This window comes from Ictalurus punctatus, unplaced genomic scaffold, assembly GCF_001660625.3.
Source record: "Ictalurus punctatus breed USDA103 unplaced genomic scaffold, Coco_2.0 Super-Scaffold_100046, whole genome shotgun sequence".
Lineage (NCBI taxonomy): Eukaryota > Metazoa > Chordata > Actinopteri > Siluriformes > Ictaluridae > Ictalurus > Ictalurus punctatus.
This window is the reverse complement of record NW_026521087.1, coordinates 4,317,341-4,341,880: the sequence shown is the minus strand read 5'-3', so window position 1 is coordinate 4,341,880 and position 24,540 is coordinate 4,317,341. Positions and strand designations below refer to the sequence as shown.

Here is a 24,540-nt window from a genome sequence, read left to right as displayed (position 1 = left end):
TAGACATTACAGATCTTACTCACGCTACACTCTGTATCAGCGCGTCTACACCGCGCGTGACCAGCAACGCAGCCTAGTTACTAACATGTCACTTCCGACAGAATTTACACTGCAAGCGCGCAGATACAGCATATAATGACAAACTTAAATTAAACTAAACCTTTTGAACAGCTTGCACCAGTTTCCCCTGCCCCTTACACACAGTGGAGCATTTTGGATATAAACATAAGTTCAATTCAATTCAATTTTATTTGTATAGCGCTTTTTACAATAGACATTGTCTCAAAGCAGCTTTACAGAAATATCAACATGGTATACAGATATTAAAGGTGTGAATTTATCCCAACTGTGCAAGCCACTGAGTGGCGACGGTGGCAAGGAAAAACTCCCTAAGATGTTTTAAGAGGAAGAAACCTTGAGAGGAACCCGACTCAGAAGGGAACCCATCCTCATCTGGGTAACAACAGTTAGTGTGAAAAAGTTCATTATGGATTCATATGAAGTCTGTATGGCCTTAGGAGCAGCCGTAATCACACGAGTTGAAATTCATGTTAGATGCTCTGTTGTCGTCGATAGCAAAGTAAGCAGGATAATTGTTAGTGTAAAGAAGATTGTACTGCTATTCCTCCTAAGGCCACATCGACTGGAGGGGAGAAGAGAACATATTTATTCATTCATTTATCTTACACAAAATTTTATTTTCATTAATAGTTTGTTTACGTACACACAGACACACACACACACACACACACACACACAGTCGGTGCCAAAAGTCTGAGAGCACTAGTGGAAAATGTTTCTATTTTGCATTTTTTTATTATTTAATTTTAACATTTTCATTCGAAATTGTATTATTGACTGTATTGATTGTATTATTGACAACTTCAGTAAAAAAAAAAAAAAGTAGAATCTTTAAAATATTTACAAGAGATTCAGAGTTTCTTAATGTTTACAGTTGCAGAATTTAAATATATATATATATATATATATATATATATATATATATATATATATATATATATATATATATATATATATATATATATATCCAAAATATTAAACATTTACTTTCTTTGTTTTAAATATTAATAAATTCTAAAACCTATTTATTTCAAAATGTAAGAGAAAAAAAAATCCAGATTTTCAATGTGGTCTCAGACATTTGTGTGTGTGTGTGTGTGTGTGTGTGTGTGTGTGTGTGTGTGTGTGTGTGTGTATTTCTGTATTCTACTATACTGTATTCTTACCTTGCTGATGGGTCAGAATCGACTGCAATGAGAAAATGCATATCCCTGCGCAAAAAAATATATAAATTATAGGAACATTTGATAGGTTGTGTTTTTAATCTATAAAAGGTATTGTCTTTTTAAATGATGACAATTTACAAGTGATATTAAATCAATCATAGTGTACTGTAAAATGAGATTTTTTTTAAATACTTGAAATCTGTTTGATACTTGAAATCAGAATTTCTTACCTTCTTCGACATAGATCAGAAAGTCATTTCTTTGACCCTTTAAATTCTGAGCTGTCCACTTGGTGTATCACTAAATGGTTATTTAGTTTATTTAAAAGGCAAATGCACTTTGTGTTCTTCAAATGCAAATAAGTTTGACTCAAACGACAGTCTACAGCAAAGTTTAAAAAAACATGAAGCAAAAACCTTCCATTTACATTTTATACATACATAAATATATACATATATAATATAGGTATAGGTTTTATCCAGCGAGATAATTGATTTATGAATCAATCAATGTCTGATTCATAAAAACTGTTGTACAAATGTGTGACGCAAAAGCAAAAATGTCAGGCTAAAACTGATGTGACGGATCATCCAGCATTCCCTTTAGTCATCTGATGATGCATTTATAATAGATTCTCCTTCAAACATTGTTTAATTGACTTTCAGAGTTAAGAGCTTTTCATTTTTGGCAATGAGACACAGAATCATTACTGTGACAAAACATTAATAACTTCTCCATTTGAACTGTTAAAATGTGCAGATTCATTGTATTTCAATATGAAACTGTTCTCAAAAAATAGTAGACACCAGGATAATATTCATTAATAATAGCACCTAATATTCATTAGCATTGAATTTATTAAAACACTGTGCTATTCTATCACACACCTTTGAATCATGTTAATTTAAATACTATAGTTAAAGTACCTGTCAGTGCCAACATCCCCACAAGATTTCATAATGTAATGGGTTTACATTAATACTACATGAATTGATCATGCTCACTTTATATAAATCAATCTTGTAATTAGAAACTTGTGTAAATTAAGCTTAGCATAAGCAGTGAAATCGTGTTTTGATGAGAAATTTAATATTTCTTTGTAAACTATAAATCATATTTTTTCTCAAATCTAGTCTACCGCATGTTCCATGTTTTGTTGAGACATTGTAATTGTAAAACGACACAGGTTATGAGTAAGGAGCTATATAAATTACACATATTATTATTATTATTATTATTATTATTATTATTATTATTATTATTATTATTATCATTATCATCATCATTATTATTATTGTTATTATTATTATTATTATTATTATTATTATTAATAATAATAATAATAATAATAATAATTATAATAATAATAATAATAATAATAATAATAATACTGTATTTTTTTTATTTATGATATATTTTAACTGTTGAAGCATATGTAATTAAACGGTGATTTCAGTGGTGGTAACACTGTATACAGTGCCTTGAATCCACTTTCAGGTGTTTTGGAGTTCTTAATGATCTGTTTTAGGAAAAATAGTATTTTGAATACATTTTGCATTAGGCTAGTCAAAGCAGCTGGAGTGCCGATCTTATTTGCTTCTGCAGGATGTGTTTGAAAAAGAACTTAACTAATTCGTGTGGCAGCTGCGCAATGCATAAAATCATGCAGATACAGGTAAGTATTTCAGTAAGCTTCAGTTAATGTTCACAGCAAACATCAGAATCTCAGTGATCTCAGTGATGATGGTATGAATGTTGGTGCCAGACGAGCTGGTTTGAGAATTTTAGAGGCTGATCTGGGATTTTCACAGACAGCAATCTCTTGAGTTTACACAGAATGATGGAGAAAAACAAACACCTTGTTGATGAGAGAGGACAGAGGAGAATGGACAGACTGGTTCGAGCTGACAGAAAGGCTATGGTAATGATAATTCTTTACAAGTGTGGGAGCAGAAAACCCTCTTGCAACATACAATACGTCTAACCAAATGAGGTGGATAAGCTACAACCATATTAATTCCACTCCTGTCTGTGAGCCAAGAACAGGAACCTGAGGCTAGAGTGGGCGTGGACTCACTGGAACTGGACAGTTGAAGCATGGAAAAACATTGCCTGATTTGATGAATCTTGATTTCTGTTGTGACATGTAGATGATAGGGTCAGACATTGGCATCAGCAGCTTGAACCTGCCTTGTGTCAACAGTCCAGACTGCTTCTGGTGGTATAACGGTGTGTAGAATGTTTTCTTTCTATTATGTGATCCTATGTGAACCTTTGCTTTCAGCATATGGTGTGAATCCCTTGGTCAGAAATAACCGAAACTAAACATTTTCCCTGTTTTTACTGTTGATCAGTCCTGCACATCGGCTTGTAAGAATTTTAGCTCGTTTCTCAGTACAGAACAGCTTCAACTCTGGAATGCTGGTGATTTTCCTCACATGAACTGCTTGCTTGAGGTCCTTCCACAACATTTCTATTGGATTAAAGTCAGGACATTGACTTGGCAAATTCTGAAACATGAATTTTATTCTCTTTTAACCATACTTTGGTGGACCATTATGTGCTTTTTGTGCTTAGGGTTGTTGGCCTGCTGCATGACCCACTTTCTCTTGAGATTCAGTTCACAGACAGATGTCCTGAAACTTTCCTTTAGAATTCACTGTTATAATTCAGAATTCATTGTTCCATCCATTATTGAAAGGTTCTTATAAGTAAGGTTCTTATGCTGGAATGTAGTGTTTGCTTTCTCCAAACATAACACTTCTTATTTAAACCAAAAGGTTATATTTTTCCACACAAAACATTTTTCCAAAAGACTTTTCCACGTAATCATTAGCAAACTGCAGATGGACCGCAATGTTCTTTTTGGAGAGCAGTGGTTTTCTCCTTGTAACACTGTAATTCACTCCATTGTTGTTCAGTGTTCTCCTGATGGTGAACTCATGAACATTAACATTAGCCAATGTGAGAGAGGCCTTTGTTTGCTTAGAAGTTACCCTGGGTTCCTTTGTAACCTCAGGGACTTTTACATGTCTCACTCTTGGAGTGATTTTGGTTGGTTTCTAATAAACATACTAGGCTCTCTTTTTTGATTAAATTACAGCTAATAGTAACTAGTGACCTAGACGTATTAGGTGTAATTTATGCACTAGTCAAATATTAACCCCACCCCATCCAGTTAATAGTAATAGTTGAAATGAAGCTATCTGGCAGCCCGACATTCAGGTCTCTCCCTCAGCACTTACTGTAGAACAGCGGTGCTACAGAGGCGCAGACCACATGCCAATTCTCTCTCTCTCTCTCTCTCTCTCTCTCTCTCTCTCTCTCTCTCTCTCTCTCTCTCTCTCTCACTCAATGTTCCCTAGTTTATAACTTATAACCTTGGTACCCAAAGTTTCCCCCTTTTTAATGTAATTTAGTTCCTTTTAATTTTGTGCCAGATCAACAAAAAATCCTCCAGTGTGTTTATCCCTGAAAAGAAAATGAAACAGAACACACACACGCTGCTTGTATAATAGAAAACAGTTGACCTGTTTTAAATGACTCAATGTTTTTAAGTCTGTTTTTACATCTGTTACGCTTCCGCCGGTGGATGGCGCTGCTGCGTCGAAGCGCAAAGACTGCTGCAGAGCGCGCGTGCACGAGACTCTGACAGATGGACACGCGCGGCTCGTTTGTTTTGATTTACTTCCTGTCCAGGTATTGGCTTATGTTCGAGGGTGTGTCTTTATTTCTCCAGGTGTCTATGCTTTAGTTTAATTATGTTGGTTATTTAAACCCCTCGTGCGGCTGCGCACTTCGCGCAGTATTATAGTTTGTAACGTTAGTAGTGTTTCAGGAGTATAGCTTTAGCGCTGTGTTAGAATGCGTGTAGCATGCTAGCGGTCTCAGTTCCATGTTCTGTTTTCGAGTAATGCCTAGACTGTAGTTCCATGGTTGATCCAGCTAGTCCTGTTCAGCGTAGACCGCGTTTCTTGGGTTCTGTTAGTTTGTTTATCAATAAAGACGGCGCTCCTGCGCTTACTTCCTGCTAACTGTCCTGTGTCGTTACATCACACTCCTGTCCAGTGAAGTGATTATTTGACAATAATAATAATCATCATAATCATCATCATTATTATTATTGCAACATAGTTCATGCGGTCATACACATTAGGGTTAGTGTGCTACATGGGATTCACAGTGGTCATTACTAAAGCCATTAATGTACATTTTGAGTTCTAAATGAATAGTTCAATTAATATTTTGCAGAAACTTAATTTATCTAATTCTAAAGCATCATTGTTATATTTTTTTCTGTCACAGTGAGATGGCAATATTTTGACGGGTGTGGAAGGCCTCACTGGGACATTTTGTATTAGTAGTGTAAAACATATGCATTGGCTTACATATTGGTAGACATGCCAATTTAAAAAAGGTACATGTAGGAAACACTTAAGAGACATCTATATGTAACAAAAAAATGAAGGAATGGGATAGGCTGACTTAAACATCTAGTTATCTAGTTGGTGGCTGTGGCTCAGGTGGTAGAGCAGGTTGTCTAATTGTAGGGTTGGCGCTTCGATTCCTGGCCCACATGACTTGAAGTGTCCTTGGGCAAGACACTGAACCCCAAGTTGCTCCTGATGTCAAGTTAGCACCTTGCTTGGTAGCTCTGCTACCATTGGTGTGAGAATGGGTGAATAGTTACGTCAATATTTGTGTAGGAAAGTTCCTCATATTCAGAGTAGGGCTAGGCAGGTGCTCAAGTTGCTATGATTTAATAAAGCCGCATGTCAGTTACATTTATGTTTTTAAATAAGAAGTCATTCACAGTGCATATACACTATAAAGAAAACAGTCACCCACTATTTATTTGATAGCACATTGTGCTATTCTGTGTGTCACATTTTTTATTAAATTAAAGAGACCAGAATGGGGCGCATATGGCTTAGTGCTAAGCACGTTTGCCTCCCACCTCCAGGGTTGGGGGTTTGATTCCCACCACAACCCTGTGTGTGCGTAGTTTGCGTGTTCTCCCTGTGCTGCTCCCCCTGTCCAAGGACATGCACGGTAGGCTGATTGGCATGTCCAAAGTGTCTGTAGTGTATGAATGGGTGTGTGAATGTGTATGTGAGTGTGCCTTGCGATGGACTGGTACCCTGTCCAGGGTGTACCCTGTCCTGTGCCCTATGATCTCTGGGATAGGCTCAAGGTTCCGTGCGACCCTGTATGATAGGAGATATAGAAAATGAAAGGGTGGGTGGATGGAAACCAGAGCGAAATTTCATTATCCTGAGTATCCAGTTACACAAATGGAGAGGTGAGTTTAGAATTGGCTAAATAAATCATACTATCTAGAAACAAATAAGTGGGATATAATCAGTGGTTGATTTTAGACACAATCATCCCTGATATTATTAATAATACTGCTGTTGGTTTGAGTTGAGCACTGACAATCAAATTAAAAGAAGAAGAATCCAGTATTTAGTGGTTTGTTGTTGTTTTTTTAAACAGTGGAGTGATAAGAAGAAATCCTCAGAGACTGCTACAGTGTCCTCTCAGGAATCCGTGGCTAATCATAGGCTGAAGTGTTTCAGAGACATTCTGGACACTGTGTAATCAGAATTTCTTTATTGAGTCTTAGTTACAGATTATTGAATATGTTGCATGTTAAATAAGATTCTGATACTAACAATGGGAAATGTTGATTTAAGAGAATGGAATGCTCTGAACCTTGATGAGCCATAATAAAAAAAAGTTCACATATTAAACAAATTAGAAAATCCCATAATTGTCACAAATAAATAAATAAATTTAAAGCCCATTAATATTTGGTAATGTGCTGTACTGAGAATCATCATTCTACAAACACTGGAAATTCTCAAGCAGGTAAGTGTTTAAGGGAAGGAACAAAGTTTAAAGTGAACACATATATGCCAGTGAGTAAAACCTCATTCTTACATGATCTCGGCACTTTCTGTGTTTTAAACATGCTTCCAACCATACAAAAATTCATCATGACTGATTGGCTGGGAGGTGACAAGGATTCTGAGTATTGTTCAATAAAGCTGATGATATATCTGCAGTGAAAACTGTAAAGGTGTACTGATGAATGAGCAGTTCTTACAACCAGGATAATCTGAGTGTTTTGTTTTCTACTATATTAACCTAAATTCTCACTATCCCAGAAAAGCTACTGAATATACTTTATCTACTCAATAATATTTGGGAGAGAAACTTAACTAGCATTATTCTACCAGAAAATATAGCTATTGTTTTAAACTCAAACCGAGGTATAACTATGCTAAACCCAGAAATCAAGAGGCATGTTTAATACATCAATCACATAGTACATATAACAGGGTCTGTACAGATGCTTCATAATGAAATTCCAGGATTTTCAAGGACTTTTCAAGCACTGTTTTGTTTTGTTTTGTTTTCAAGGACTATACAAGAGATGTCATTGAAACATATCCTTCATTTCCAAAAAAAATCTTAATAATAATAATTTTTTTTAAAACAACCATTTTTATATAGCTCCTTTTCCCAGCCATGATGGACTAAATTTGTATTTCCCAGTCATTGCTTCATTTTCACCATAATTTCACCATTACATCGTATTTTCACTCTGCCTAGTGTCAGCCCTTTATTACATCCTACTCTCTGTGCTCACATGCTGAATTTTAATACAGCCGAATTCCCAATAAAGCTGTTCTCATTTACATATTTTTTCTGTTTCTGAAAGCAGGACCTCGCACTCGCCGGGCAGTACTGGCCATTATCTTCTACAGAAAGTAGCTAAGGTTTGTCCAAAAAATCGATAGATATATTGCTAGATGCTTTAAAAAAAAAAAAAAAAAAAAGTTGCTAAAGGGGTCTGAGAAGTGGACCGAAGCTGTCCCTGTTAAAATGAATGAGTGAACGGCAGGAGGAGGAGGGGCTGCAGCGGGGAGTCATATTTTGAGTGAAAGGATTGTATTCGTGTTCTTTTGAAAATTGTTATTTTTTATTTATTGACTTTTTATCATTCAAGCACTTTTTAACCACTGTTACATAAAAAATGGCTATTTTCAAGGTTTTCCAGTACTTAAATTTCCAAATGCCAAATTCAAGCACCTTGTACAAACCCTGTGGTAATAATTTTTCATAGCTACATTTCCCAAACAAGCAAACTGAAAAATTTCTAGTACTTCTAATTAATAAACCTATAACATCAGTTAGCTAGTATTTAAGTGCTACACCCAAACCTCACACATTTGATGTTTTTTTTCTTTTTGTTCTTTGAACACTTCTTCTTCTTCCGCTTCTTCTTCTTCTTGTTTCAGATATATTTCTGCCACCTGTAAGTCAGAATGACAAAATTCTTGACTGTAATATCACTCAGGTAAAAGAAATAAATCAATGAATTAATAAATAAGTAACAGTAAACTGATTTTCTGCAAATTTCATGGAACTATCAATAAATTGATAGTTATATAAAGCCCATAAATTCAAAGTTACCTATTTTTTTTCCTTTAAATGCTACATTTCCTCAGTTTACACATTTGATTTGTTTTTTATGTTCTATCATATGGGTTTATGAGATTGCAAATCATTGCATTCTGTTTTTATTTACATTTTTCACAACGTCCCAACTTTTTTGGAATTGTGGTTGTAGTACTCCCTTTCTTTATCCAGGAAAGTGAGATGTTGGTGTTTACAAATGTCAACATGTTTTTGATAATTATTGAGCATCACACCAAAAATTAATTATTGAGGATTGTCACCAAATTTCTGAATCTAGGCCAAACATCCTAGGACTAGTTGGCAAATGTTAAAAGCATTTTTTGCTATGTGGCAAATTTGGTCATACAAAGGGAGCAGAGCTAAGATCAGATAGCTGTTTATGAGGAATTATAAGTCTGATCAGAAAATCAGATAACTGAAAAGTTTCCCATTAAGCTATTGCCACAAAACTTGAATAGAAAGTTCAGGGATGGACCTCCTAGTATCCGATGCAATCTCGCTCAAATTGGCTACCTGGGGCTGCTGTTCATGTTCATAACGGTCAGCGTTAAGTTCAAATAGCTGTTTCTCAGGAACCAAAATTCCAGTTGAGCAGAATTTGCAGTGAGCTTTCTGCTAATCAGTAACTGAATTACTTCAAAAAATGTCTGCCTTCTGCCAGTCAGCTTTCAGCAGGTAGGTTACACAACTAGCATTGAGTTATCATCACAAAATGTGATATACGTAAGAAAGTTCACATATGGTCTCTTTATTGTTCTATGAATCTTGACAAGAACTGGCCACTGGGGGTGCTATACGCAGGGAGTGTTTGGACCCCACAGATTGCCTCTTATGGCTATATTACTATTATTATTAGCAGTAGAAGTAGTTGTATTATTATTATTGCAGTAGTAGTAGTGATATTTCCTACCGTTTTTTAAGTTTAATTTTCCACCTCTGGTTCCTTAGTCCAACAGATCTGACGCACTGAAGGCTGGACATTGGCAGATATCATCTATGATGATAAAGTACTATTATTTATTTGTTTATTTGTGTATGTATGTATCTACCATACATGTCATAAACACAAATTTTGTCCCTCACAGAAGGGTTCATAAGATCCTCACTGCTGTTAAACTTCAATCTCAGAAATGCCCTCTTAGTAACAGGCACTAAAAAAAATTAACAGTATTGATATTTAGCAGCTGTTGTAAAACTTCATTTGACTTCAAATGTATATGAAATTGTGAACTGGATATAAAAGTGTAACCTGGAACCCCATAGACTTCCACTTCACAGAGCGTGAGAGCCTGGATAACATTGGGAATGATGATGTTCACATGACGACCCCTCATGTTGCAGGTGTAATTTGTAGAGGCACCAGCAGGGATGCTAGAGATAACGACACATCTGTGGGGAGAGAGAGAAGAAAGAGAGAGACTTTGACTTTTAAAATATAATTTATTTTACAATTTAAAAAACCTTAACATACAGAACACATTGTTTTAACGACCATTACCAATTGAAAAAGAGATTCTCGCCTCTTATAAGTCACCCCTTTGTTTACACACCATTTCTTCTCAAACATCGGAAGATCACCATTCATTTGGTAAAATTCATACTTTAATCTAATCCTAGACTCAACCAAGGCCTTAAATAATTTAACCATGTTTACTTCTTTCCCTTCCAATCCCATTTTGTAAGCCTTCCAAATGGCTAATTTTGCTTGACCGACCAAAAAATTTGAATAGGTACAGATTTCCTGCCTGTGGCAAGAATATCTACCCCCATAAATAAACCCTGTTTTCGAGAAAATGATCGCCAAACTATGAAACATTGTATCCAATAGATTTAAGAGCGGAGATAATTTACAACATTCACAAAAGACATGAAACACAGTATCCAGTTCATCACACAAAGTACACAGTGGAGACGATGCATATTTACATTTAAACAAAAACACTTTTGTTGGTAATGCACAATGTAAAATCCGCCACTGTAAGTCACCAGACCTTTTTGGTAGAGGGTTTTTATACAATAACTGCCATGAAGGTTCATTATCTCCCGACGTCAAGAAATGAGTCCTCCATTCTGTATGCCTCCTCCCCCTTAGATGTCTGACAAAGTCGGACTTTACACAGGAAATATATGCATTTTGTTTGTTCACCATGGAAAACGGAAGACTTTGCAAGCCTTTAAAAGATAACAAAATGTTTACATTGTCTCCATTGTTAATTTGAGCTACCTCTGGAGTTAAGTACACTTCTGGAAAAAAGACCTTTGTGTTACCGCCGGACTTAAACTCGGTTATATAATCCCACAAAGATGTAGGAAAAGATGTTTTCAAATCCTTTAATATGTTCCCGACTATTCTCTCTGATCTACCAGTAATCTTTCTAGTTAGATTCTGTACTGAAAAACACTCTCTATTCGACAAGTCAAATAGGTTTCCAACTTTAGTTGTCCCAGCTAAAACAAAGTTAGAAATTTCAGATTTCACCTTAGAGGCTAAATTAATTAATCCCTGACCGCCATCGATTGTAGGCAGACACAGTACCCCCAGGGGAAGCCAATGATGACCACCCCAAACGAAGTCTACAAAGGCTTTTTGAAGTTGTGACAAAAGCTCTTTCTGAGGGTCCAACACGGTTAGACGATGCCACAGCATTGAGCTGGCTAGATTATTCAACACCAGCACCCTGCCTCTGTAGGAAAGCTGGGCTTGAATTCACTTCCATCTCTGGAGCTTGCCTGTCACTTTTTCTACAAGTCCTTCCCAATTCTTGTTCATGTGTTGTTCAGTCCCAAAGAACAGCCCCAGTATCTTAACCCCCTCTTTATTCCAAGGGCGCTGATGTGGAAGCTGGGGTGGATTTTGGTGTGACCAATGGCCTAACAATAAAGTGTCAGTTTTTCCCCAATTGATCCGTGCGGAAGAAGCACTCTAAAAGATGTTGAGGCATGAGGTAAGATGTTTAACATCATCTTCAGATCTAATGATCACTGGGATGTCATCTGTATACGAGGTGAGTTTCACCACTGGTGTGTTTGAAAGGTGAGATGTTGGAAGAGTAAATCCTTGCAGCTTCTCTCTCAGCATCCTCAACATTGACTCAATGGAAATCGTGTACAAGAGACCAGACAAACTACACCCTTGTGTCACACCTCTACCTACAGAAAAAGGTCTGGTCAAAATTTCATTTATTTTCAGCATACTATAGACATCTTTATAAAGAAGCCTTATCCATGAAATAAACTGATTCCCAAAGCCAAAGCTTTCAAGTATTTTGAACAGGTATTCATGGTCAACTTTATCAAAGGCTTTTTCTTGGTCCAAACACACAAGACCAAGATCTAATTTATGCAGTTCCGTTAAGTACACCAAGTCCCGCACAAAAAAAAAAAGATTGTCAAACATAGATCGCTAGGCTACACAGTAGGACTGATCTTCATGGATGATGGATGCTATAGATTTTTTAAGAGGATTTGTCAGAGTTTTAGACAATATGTTATAATCAGTTCCTAAAAGAGAGACTGGTCACCAGTTCTTCAATATACCAAGATCTCTTTTCTTGGGTAAAAGAGTCACTACAGCTCTTCTACAATGGAGGGGTAGGATATTTGACTCAAAGCTTTCGAGAAACACCTCATACAAATCCTGACCAATGAGGGACCAGAAGGCTTTATAAATTTCAGAAGTCAATCCTGGTGATTTTCCCGAAGATTGCTGCTGGACAGCTTCCGTTAACTCCTGACAGGACAAAGGTTTCTCCAGCTCAGCTTTATCTTCATGTCCAAGATGCGGCAGTCCATCTTGAAAGCTGATTAATTGCTCCAAGGTCACAGGGTTGTGCAATATATAATTCTTCATAAAACGATAGAGTTTGCGAAAACAGAGTGAAACAGAGCGAGAGAGGAAGAAAGAGAGAGCGATAGAGACAGAGAGAGCGAGAGAGAGAGACAGAGAGTGAAAGAGAGACTTTTTTGACTTTTTACAATCTTTTATTTTTCAAACGTCACACTATACACATTAAGATCAAAGGTGACTCAATAAATAAATATTTAAAGGAGCATTAAAAAGAAAAACCATAAATAAATAAAACAAATAAGTCAGCGCAACACCGGATAGTTGTTAAGAACATTATCAGCTAATGCTGGTGTAAAACAAAGTTCTCATAACACCATACTGCCTTGAACATCTCCAAGTCTCCCATACTTCTGTAAAAGTTCAAATCAATCAGAATTCTTCATTTATGTAATATTCTCGGGCTCTCGCGTGGCTTCATCCAAATCTTATGAGATTGCGATCCGATCCTTGAGATGAAATCTGAATTTAGAGCTGTCCGAGCTGCTGCTGCAGTAAATGATTCGACATCACACCGTGATCTTAACTTCCTGTTAGCTTCAGCTGGAATAAACACAGATACGCCATGTGCGTGCAGTCTGCAGCGAGTCTTGGCTTGTCTAGGCTCAGTACTTCTCATCGCGGTGCTCCTCCATCTCCATACCGGAGTGTATTTCTTTAAGTGGATGCCGTGGCCCCGTGGAACTCGTCCGGGCAGAGAGCAGGGCTAATTGCTCTCACGTGCTTCCTGCTTTCTGCTTCCAGTGCCTCTGACTTTTGAGATGAGACAATGTGGTCCATCCGGCACTGGAAAATCCTTCTTTTTTTCACAAACTGAGTGAATTAGGAGTTTGAGAAACTCCTAATTCACTCAGTTTGTTTATAGCACCAGGTTTTCCACCATCTGGTGGCTTTCAGCCAATCAGAACATCTTATTCAGCAGGTGTACCAACCTAGCCAGTTGAGTAAAATGGTCAATTCTTGCTGCTGGACTCAGACATCATGACCCCCACTGTATCAACAAACACTAAGACTACATTTTACTGCAGCTCATGGATGGTTTTCCTGCCCAAGTGGAGAGAAGAGAAGATTGCACACAAGACGTGTTCATTGACCATGTCGGCAAACCGCTTTAATTAGCACGGCATCTATCACACATCAACCATCAGACCAAACAACTTAGTCAGGCTGAGTAACGAATGCACAGTGGCTCCTGCAAGACAGAAGATCAGAAAGTAGGAGACACTGCTGACGGTACAGATGCTAGAGAGGAGGAAAAGCTGTGAAAGTGTGTTTGAGAGCCAGACTGAGACTCCACTGACATCAGCTCCCAGATTTCTACCTCTTTGGCTTTCTCTTGGTTCTCGGATATTGATTGAAATTCCTTGATTTCGAAAGCTTTTACTGAAGTTCCTCAGGCATCAGACATTCCTGCTTCATGTTGATGCTCCTCATTCATTTTATTTTTACTTATTTTTGCCATTCATTTCTGGATTTTTATTTTTTCTGATTTAGTTTCCCCTTCAGACTTTCCCCAGGCTATATCCCCAGGGATATTCCTCAGGCTTGAAAAGATCTTCATCAACTTTCTACTCTTGAGAGGCTCTTCCTCAACTTCTTCAGACTTGTAGCAATCTTCCTCACCTTCCTTGGTCTTGAGAGACTCTTCCTTTTCTTCCCCAGGCTTGAAAGGTTCTTCTTGAACTTCCTCAGTTTTGAGAACCAGTTCCTCCAGTTCCTTATTTTTTAAACCTCTCCTTCAACTTCCTCAGACCTGAGACACTTCCTTTCAGTTCAACTTCTTAAGTCTTGAGAAACTCTTCCTCACCTTCTTTGTGTCACGTATTGTGACGGAGCGGAGATAGGACGGATGCAAGTGCAGGATGAACAGTTGTTTATTTGAAAGAGTGACAGGCAGACAAATCCAAAACTTGATCCAAAACGTAATCCGCAAACATGCAAGAGGTCAGGCGATTGGCAAACAGGCATACACTGGGCAAGGCTGGAATCTAGGTCTTGGTCAAGGAAAACAGGGTCGATAAACAAAACGAGAAATGAACTATGACGAGGAACTGGAAGTGGATAATCCAGCGCGAACTAACTTTAAAAATGGAACGTGACTATGCCTACGATACAAACTAAACTAACTCTATGATACTCTCTCGCGTTGTGTGCTGGGAGGTGCGCGGTATATATGTGGACATGATCAGCGTCTAAACCGCTAGCAACTGAGAGAAATACAGACCCATGTGAAATCCCAGCCAATGACAGAACAGGGAGGAGACATGACAGAAACATTAACAAAACACACGTGTCCAGATGTCACTACGGTCAACAACGGAAAAGCAGGTGCTCGCGCATTCGCGCTTAGAGCACGCTGCTTCAAGGGGGAATCATGACACTTTGGTCTTGAGAGACTCTTCCTAAACTTCTTCAGGCTTGAAAGGCTCTTCCTAAACTTCCTCAACTTCTTTATTTTTGAGAACCTCGTCCTCAACTTCAACAAGCGCTATCTTTTTATGAGGAACTGTACAATAGTCAACCATGTGATCCTGAAGCAACTGAAGAACTTCTGAATGGACTACCACAGCTGAGCGAGTGTGAGAGAAACGAACTTGAAAAATCACTGTTGTTAGAAGAGCTCAGTACAGCTGCTCAACAACTGTCAAACAGAAAGTCACCGGGGCTGGATGGATTGACCTCCGAATTTTATAAAACATTCTGGTCCTTGATTGGCCCAGACCTGCACTTTGTCATACTCAGATGTATGGAAACAAAAGTCTTACCCCTCAGCTGTAGGAGAGCTGTAATTACCCTGTTACCCAAAAAAGGAGACCTTGGTAGCTTAAAGAACTGGCATCCTGTCTCCCTCCTTGGGACAGATTATAAAATCTTTTCAAAGGCATTAACAAACCGCCTTAAAAGATTTTTAGCCACAATACTACATGATGACCAGTCATACTGCATCCCAGAACGCTCAATCTTCAGCAACCTTTTTCTGGTGCGAGACCTGTTGCACCTCACAGAGCTATATAAGGTAGAGATGGGACTAGTGTCACTAGGTCAAGAGAAGGCTTTTGACAGAGTGGATCATGGTTATCTTTTTAAGACCCTAACAGCTTTGGGCATTGGTGGACGCTTCATCTCATGGATTAGGCTGCTGTACACTGATGTGTACAGTATGCCGAAAATAAACGGAACACTAACAAGAACTTTTCCGTGCACAGAGGTGTTCCACAAGGCTGTAGCCTGTCCGGTCTGCTGTACACTCATCCCATTGAGCCCCTGCTAAGACACCTGCGAGAAAATCTGCAAGGGTTTTCAGTGTTAAGCCCTGACTTATCTGATGTGACCACAGTCAAGGTCACAGCATATGCTGATGATCTGACGGTGATAATCAGGTCCGAGGATGACATCAGTCACGTGTTTTCTGGCCTGGATGTCTTTCAGAGTGCATCATCTGCACGTGTAAACTGGAACAAAACTGATGCCTTACTTCTAGGTCAATGGCAGGAGGAAAATATACCTCACCTCCCATAGGAGTGTTCATGGAGGGACTGAGAATACTTGGGATCTTCTTTGGCACAGATCGATATATGCAGAAGAACTGGGATGGATTGACCAATAAGGTTCTAGAAAAGCTAAATAGATGGAGATGGATTCAATCACAGCTGTCCTATAGGAGCAGGGTCCTAGTGATAAACAACTTGGCTGCCTCGATGCTGTGGCACCGTCTGATAGTATTGGATCCACCTCAAGAACTCTTGCTAAATGCTGAACATTTGGATACGAAAATTGTCTTGAAAACACAACATGAAAATGGCCCAATTCCACCAGATTTTAATAAAGTTGAGCAGTTCCAGGAGGTTGTTCTAGGTAGCACTAGAGTTAATTCAATTCAATTTCAATTCAATTTTATTTGTATAGCGCTTTTTACAATAGACATTGTCTCAAAGCAGCTTTACAGAAATATCAACACGGTATACAGATATTAAAGGTGTGAATTTATCCCAACTGAGCAAGCCACTGAGTGGCGACGGTGGCAAGGAAAAACTCCCTAAGATGTTTTAAGAGGAAGAAACCTTGAGAGGAACCCGACTCAGAAGGGAACCCATCCTCATCTGGGTAACAACAGATATTGTGAAAAAGTTCATTATGGATCATAATCTCTCAACTATGGGAGATAACTGTGTCAGAATTGGAGGCTGCATTGGTGTAGTAATGAATATTCTTCAATGTCAGGAGAAGGTGTATGTAATCTACAGAGAATGTGAGAAAATGGAACCTTTCTTTCACTATCCCATAAACTCAATTCAGATGGGGGTCTATTTAGTAGATAATCTCTCATCTAGCCTGAAATGATTGAATTGAATGGAAATGTGATGAAGTATGTGAGGCTACCATATCAAGGCCAATTTGTTGCAGTGCCTTTACTGCACATAAAGTGGTAATGTAATTGAGAATAACATACAGCACTGCCTCATCAAAATAATTCATTTTTCAGTTATTTAATTCATGCATTTTTAAAGTCATTTAGACATGAAATTAGACTAAGTGTCTTGGGACATTAGAGAGGTGTTCACCACTGGAATGTTGGATGTCTCTGATCCATGTATTCTTAGGAATGTTTATAGCAATTTAAGTTTTATTAATCTTTGTTTTTTTATTGAACAGGCAGCTATGAGTCAGATGCAGAAGAGCCAGCCCAAAAAAATGCCAGGCGCAAAATGTAGGTGTAAAATTTTTTGTAATATGTTTTCTGCTTTCTTGTAGTAAAGTGGCTTCAACATTGTATAATTTGCTAAGTGCATTGAAGTGTCACAAATGACTTCATTTAAAAAAGACTTTTAAAGGCCAAGCACTCGACATTTGAGCTCCTCTTTGATGGACTCTGAGGAAGATGATGCTTTACAGCAAGATTCCACAGGTCTTCCTGCTCCTCCACCAGTCTATCATTTTGATCGACCCACAGAGGGGACTTCAATATCCTTTACAGAAATGCTGACCAGTAACCACGCCATTTACAGAGTTGGGCCATGTTCAGCTGCAGTGTGATACAGAACAACACATTGAGAAACAGATAGTCTTTGAAGACCTTAAGTAGCTGGGTCGTGTGTGTGTTGTTCTGTATCACACTGCAGCTGAACATGGCCCAACTCTGTAAATGACTTCAGTGGCCTCCATGTTTACATGTGACAGCGTGCTGTGGTGACGTGTTTTTTTGTTTGTTTGTTTGTTTTTTGTGCGCATACGGGTCAGTTTAAGACCATGATCAGTTCATGCTGAAATCTGACATTGGCCACATTTTAAAAATTAGAATTGAGCAATGAGGCTTGCAGTGTGAATGTAGCCTTTGTGTCCTTGTGGACTCCTTTAACGTCATCATCCGCTGCCGAAGTTCAAGTCCACTGCTCAAGAACGCAAATACAGAGGACATAAAAATTCCCAGATGTATTATTCTTGATATTGAGGATGCATTGGATAGTGAGCTGTGCACAAGTTTGAAAATCCCAGAAGTCTTTGTGGCACTATGACACTGGGCAATAGAAGCTGTCGATCAATGTTAGGTTTTATTGATGTTGTATTGATTCAAAAGATTTGAAAAATTCATATTGTCAAAATTAGTGTGATATTTAATGTATTTGATGTGATATTTTAACGTCCAAACCCACAACAGCTTCAATAGAGTCTATTACACGGATACCAAAGGACTCCTCAGACCCCTACTCCTGAAGTTATTGTCAGTAAGTATGTCTCAGTTTGTCAGCAGTATCTGTGGTGCTTGAAAATTTGTGAACTCTTTTGGATTTTCTATAGTTTATGATTGTTGACAGGGAAAAACGTATAGAATAGTTGTAAAGGAAGGTAGTTGCATTTTGGGGCCGCTGGGCTACGGATTTCACAAATGCGGCTGAACGAGACTTTGGTGCATGCTGGTGTATAGTTGTGTTTAAAAGCTACAAGGCAAACTGATCGGTCGTACATCTAAGACATGTGACACGGACATGGATTTGGAACAAATGACACATATCATGTCCTAAAAACCTTAACTAGCTGGCTCGGGTGCCCTAACCTGAAAAACAATTTTAAAAAATTGCAATACACATTTATTTTAAAAACTATTTTATCACAAATAAATCAACATTCATTTTTTTTTTTTTTTAACCTCACCAGCTCCACAAGAGCCTTCAAGATCTGGGTTCCAAGAAACACCTTTCTGTGGAAAGACCTCTACAGCCACCTGTAGTCAGTGCCAGTAATTTGGTGTAGGCCAAAACTAGCAAGTATTTGGACGGTGACACTATTTGGATAATTTTGGCGCTGTATGCCACCACAATGGATTTGAAATGAAACAACTGAGATGCAATTGAACTGCAGACTTTGTTGTGGATAAAAATGACATGAAATAAACACGAGGGAGACCTAGTATGAGTAATATGTAATTTTATTGAAAATTCACAGGACTGGTTGGATTCACACTTTAAGATCTTTAAGAGTAACACACTATGGTTTATTAGTCACAGAGAAATATAAGAGCTGAGGAGGGCAGGCTGAGAAACACACACACTCTCGTACAGTCAAGGGCGGGCGTGCAGACATAACACACACAAAGGCCCCAACGCACACACACATAACAACATGAGACTAAGGTCTCTCTAAAATTGTTTTCTCTCTCTCCCACTTTCAATCCTAATGGTAGTCAGAAAGTCCTCTTTCAAAACATCATGTTAAATTTGATAAACCTTTTTTTAAACATCATGGTAATGTAGCTCTTTTTAAAGCTCTTTTTAACCCTATTGGTATTGAAATCATAGTCTTTTTAAAATATATTGGTTATCTACTGTGTAAATACAGTATAAATACTGGAGCTTGAGCTCCAGGTGTCAGATCACTTCTGAGAATTCTCATCATTGTGGATCTCGTGAGGTGGAAATAAAATCTGGACCCTTGCTTCTTCTCACTTACGGCTGGTGTCTTTTTTTTTTTCTATCTCCAACTGGGTTTAGAGGTGTGAGTATTTGCTTCTATGTTGAATTTTAAGTGTCTTTGGGTAATAGGCTAAATTTGGGCCAGCAACTTTCAGCTTTAATTCAAGGGGTTGAACAAAAATATCATATGAAACGTTTAGGAATTGCAACCATTTTTATACACAGTTCCCTTATTTAAGGGGCTCAAATGTAATTGGACAGATGAACATAATCATAAATAAAATGTTCATTTTTAATACTTTGTCAAGAATACTTTGCAGGCAATGACTGCTTGAAGTCTGGAACCCACAGACATCACCAAATGCTGGGTTTCCTCCTTTGTGATGCTCTGCTAGGCCTTTACTGCAGCTGACTTCAGGTGTTGTATGTTCGTGGTTCTTTCTGCCTTGAATTTTGTCTTCAGCGTGTGAAATGCATGCTCGATCGGGTTGAGATCAGGTGACTGACTTGTCAATTGCAGAATGTTCCACTTCTTTGTTTTAAAAAACTCCTGGGTTGCTTTTGCAGTATGTTTTGGGTCACTGTCCAACTGTAAAGTGAAGAGCCGTCCAATTAATTTCACTGAATTTGGCTGAATCTGAGCAGACAATATATTCACATACACTTGCTTTGATCTTCTGTCACATCACCAATAAATACTAGTGACCCAGTGCCATTGGAAACCATGCATGCCCATGCCATCACACTACCTCCACCGTGTTTTACAGATGATGAGGTATGCTTTGGATCACGAGCTGTTCCAATCATTCTGGTACAGTTTGATCTTAGTTTCATCTGCCCAAAGAATGCTTGGTCTGGCTTGTTTAGATGTTTTTTTTTGGCAAAATCTAATCTGGCCATTCTGTTCTTGAGGCTTATGAATGGTTTGCACCTTGTGGTGAACTCTGTATTTGTTCTTGTGAAGTCGTCTCTTCATTGGAGACTTGGATAATGATACGCCTGCCTCCTGGAGAGTGTTCTTCACTTGGCTGGTGTTGTGGAGTTTTTCTTTACCATGGAAAGGATCCTACGATCATCCACCACTTTTGTTTTCCGTGGACATCCAGGCCTTTCTGTTGCAGAGCTCACCAGTGTGTTCTTTTTTTCTCAGACTGTACCAAACTGTTGATTTGGTCACTCCTAATGTTCCTGCTATCTCTCTGATGGATCTTTTTTTTTTTTTTAACAGCCTAAGGATGGCCTGTTTCACTTGCATTGAGAGCTCCTTTGACCGCATGCTGTGTGTTCACAACAACAGCTTCCAAATGTGAATGCCACACCTGGAATCAACTCCAGACCTTTTATCTACTTACAGGCTGCCTGCAGGTCCTTAAAGTCTTATCTCTCTAGATTTCTCCTTTCCTGGAAAGTCATGGAAAGGAAATACTGGATTTTTCTTTCACTGTTGGAGCAAATGGTAATGCAAACAGGATATTTGCTCTGGTCTCCCATCTACCTCTATAGAAGTTTACCCTGCTGTAGTTTACTTAAACCCAGGAATGGATGTATATGCATGAACACAATCTATTATAGCTGATGTATCGTGTAGCATGACTGAAGTGATGTGCAGGTCTTCAAATCTAATACTTTTTAATATCATAGTCAAGAAATTTCCAATAATGTAAGTGCTGATACCTGCAGCTACCCTGTGCTTAACTGATGAAATAGAGAAGGAATAGCCCACACCTGTCCATGAAACAGCTTTTGAGTAAAATGGCCAATTACTTTTGGTCCCTTGAAAAAGAGGGGGCTACATATTAAAGAGCTGTAATTCCTAAACCATTCCTCCAATGTGGATGTGAATACATTTAAATTAAAGATGAGGGACTGCACTTTAAGCCCATATTCATTATTTAACTGTAACTTGAATAAGTGTGTAATAAGCCTCAGCATTTTTATTATAAGCTACAAGCAATCTGCGTCATTACATTTATTCTCAGTGAATATGAAATTACTGCAGATATATTTATCATCCTGGGGAGGGTCTCTGTTTGCACAAAGGACCAATCACAACTGTTGTCTGCATACACAGACGTTATTACAGTTTTTTAGAGGTGCACATCAGGCAACGCAAAGGTCTGACGTAGAAGTATAAATAGCCTTTTTAGCGTGTCTCGAATTGCAGAAGTTGTCAACTGTTTTGCCTCATGTTCATTAGATGCTGTCCGAAAGAACCCGTTAACATCAAGGGCAACAAGTGCTGAGATTGTGACGGTGATGAAAAGGTGGCTGCAGCTGGCTTCAGACCGTGGAGGAGGATGGAAGAGGTGCAACAAACAGTAGCTTGCCCTGACTAGGAACGCATAAACCATTGAAATCAATGAGGAAAAAATTCAGCAGTGATCAGTCTGGAGCTCACGAGTCTGGACGCTCTCTTCGCCCTCTGCCCGGAGCTCCGTCCATGTACTTAAAAAAAAAAAAAAAAAAAGAGGAAATTTCGGCTGTGCGACATGCGCAGAAATCCTGGCCTGTGTGCCAGAAAAGAAAAGCCACCCCACAGAAGTCTCATATCCCGCCATATGCTTCCTCAGGCGGCAGAAAGCTTTCAGCCACTTCAGCTCCAGCTTGGTGACGGCCAGCTTAGCGAGTCCGAAAGCGGAGGCAGGTTTGTGCTGCTTCACCTGGGAGAAAGGGACAATGAAGGAAAAATATTAAACACCCCCATGTACAACACAGCAGCCCCTGGAAATAAAAGTGAAATACACAGAAGTTACTTACATTGATCAGAAAGAGACCGCCGTCAGCCTTCTCGAGGTTCTCAAACTCCTCAGTCGTGAGGTTCTGCAGGACTCCGGTCCTGTGTCCGCTGACCGAAAAGAAGTGAGCACACAGCAGCCCGATGCAATGGTTGAGCATGTCCGGGTCTGCTGGACGAGCCTTCAGATCAGCGAAGCAGGGACAGCGTCCGACAGTTTGCCGTGCAGGAGCCGTAAGTACTCCCACGCTCTTCTCCGCTCGCACGCCTTGCCTGTGGAGCACGACTCGACCGGACAGATGTCTGCACTCCCACTGCAGCAGTCTTTGGAGACTCGACAACCTTGTGGAGCCAACTCGGCCCTCGGTCAGTCTCTCATCGAGTTAATGGAGGAACTTGGAAACGCGCGTCAGAAATAACTTGGCCGTAGTGACCTTCTACCGCTGGCACAATGATTTCATCCATTCAAGGACTCTCGAGACATTGTCAATGTACTTCAGGTGGGCTGCCAGGGGACTGTCCGTGTTGGCCCACAAAGTGAAGGAAGTGCTCGACGTGTCTCCTCTCCTGCTTGCTGTTGGCCGTGGCTTTGGGGACATCTCTGAGGCCTGTCAAGCCGAGCCGTGTACACTTAACATTGGCTCTGGAAAAAAAAAAGGGGGGGTTGGGCAGGCGGCCGGGGACATGCCGGGCTACTAGTGCTGACAGCCGCTCAAATTCTGCGGAGAGTTTTGCTACTTTTTCGATCAGTTGAGAACATTTGCAACTTTTAGATTTCTTCGCCTCACCGAAAGCTTGCAGTTGTTGTTGAGCAGCTTTATTTTGGCGCCGAGTAGTAACTTCCTGACCGTGTCCCCGGCGAGCTGGTGAAGGTCGAACAGGTGGCAGTCTAGCCGGCGGAAACCTTTCCTGCTGCATGCAGACACCGGGCAGTCCAGAGGATCCGCATATCACCCGCTCGCCGCCGCCAGGTGAAGCCCGCGTTCCTCTGGACCCTGCTGATGAATCTGGGCGAGATGAGCCTGCACGTTGGTGTAGAAACGCCGACAAACTGGACACGCTCTCCTCCGTGACATCTTGCTGCTCTGCAAGCAGTACAGAATGTTTCAGCTATATGCACTTGCTATTAGGGACGTGCCGATGCTTCCGCACACTACCAAGTGTGCTCCGAAAAATTGCCACGTTGTCATAAACAGGGTTCCATTCTTTCCTCACACAGTTCTTTGGCTATCTGCACAGGCAAGTTACCAGACATCGCAGGCTTCGAACAGCCAGTGTGCAGGGAGTCAGAGTTTTTAATTAAGCACTTGAGCACCATTAGGCGGTTCATTTCAGGCTCTCCGTCACATTTTATGTGAATGTGGCCATGACATTTCTCACAGTTGCCTCTGATTTCTATGAATTTCTCTGTGGCTGATGGATAGACCTTGGCTCTTTTAAAGACAAATGTGCAGGGGCTTTTCACTTCTTCCCAAATGTGATGATTTATCACGTGTCCAGATGCTACACTTCAGAATTGTGTATTCCCTTTTTTGTGTTTTCAGAGAACTTGTTTTTGTACTGAATTGTTTCGGGCATGAATTCAATCCATTTCTGAAATGAAACTTCAAGATAAAAAGTCCGGCAATCTTTTGGTCTTGGGGAAAGGGACCTGGCTCAAAATGAGTGTCATCACTACTGCCACTTGTTTCATGATCACTTTCATAAATAAACCCTAAAGCAGTCCAGATGTTGTGTCTAATAATAATGCACCTGTAGTAAATCTACACTAATCAGAATTGTGATAAGTGTTTTATTCATACAACCAACAGAAGTACCTCAATTTACCTGAAAGGAGCTGTCTCGCGCTGTCTGATTCTCAACAGTCATCTCGCTCGGTTTGAATGACGCACCTGCGCACTCAGCCACGCCCACCAGATGACTAAACAGTAGAAATGAATGGAATAGGGATATAAATAAATAGATCAATAAAAAAGATTGCACTTTGCATTCCATATTTTCTCCATCACAGTGATTGCAAATGTTATATTATATTTAGAGCTGCAACAACTAATCGATAATAATCGATTATGAAAATCGTTGGAAACGAATCTCATTTTCGATTAGTTGCTCTGCACGGTGCGTTTACTCATTACATTACTTCTGTACTGAAAACACGCTTCGGAGAGTAAATATTAAAGTAGTGTCCTAAATGAAGTACTGTACACTTACACTATGTACTTACACTACGCACTACTCTCCCGTCTAGTGCAATAGGGGTCCCCTAGTGGTCAGTGGTGTAATTGCAGGGGGTCCTTGGGAAAGTTTGATATATATATA

The 24,540-nt window shown here is 39.3% G+C and overlaps 1 protein-coding gene and 1 long non-coding RNA gene across 2 annotated transcripts; one reads left to right on the top strand and one right to left on the bottom strand.

The window, feature by feature from the left end:
* Positions 1–18,235: 18,235 nt before the first annotated feature.
* Positions 18,236–19,519, top strand: LOC128630206 (uncharacterized). The gene is made up of 2 exons (XR_008394590.1): positions 18,236–18,302; positions 18,733–19,519. It is a non-coding gene; the product is annotated as an uncharacterized LOC128630206 (long non-coding RNA).
* A 1,636-nt stretch (positions 19,520–21,155) lies between these two features.
* On the bottom strand, positions 21,156–24,090 carry LOC128629974 (uncharacterized). Its single transcript, XM_053678527.1, has 6 exons — positions 24,049–24,090; positions 23,176–23,306; positions 23,010–23,133; positions 22,704–22,829; positions 22,245–22,595; positions 21,156–22,147 (listed from the first exon to the last, which is right to left on the bottom strand). Exons 1-6 carry the CDS (start codon positions 24,088–24,090, stop codon positions 21,860–21,862), a joined length of 1,062 nt encoding a protein of 353 aa, XP_053534502.1. The 3' UTR covers positions 21,156–21,859.
* Positions 24,091–24,540: the final 450 nt, after the last annotated feature.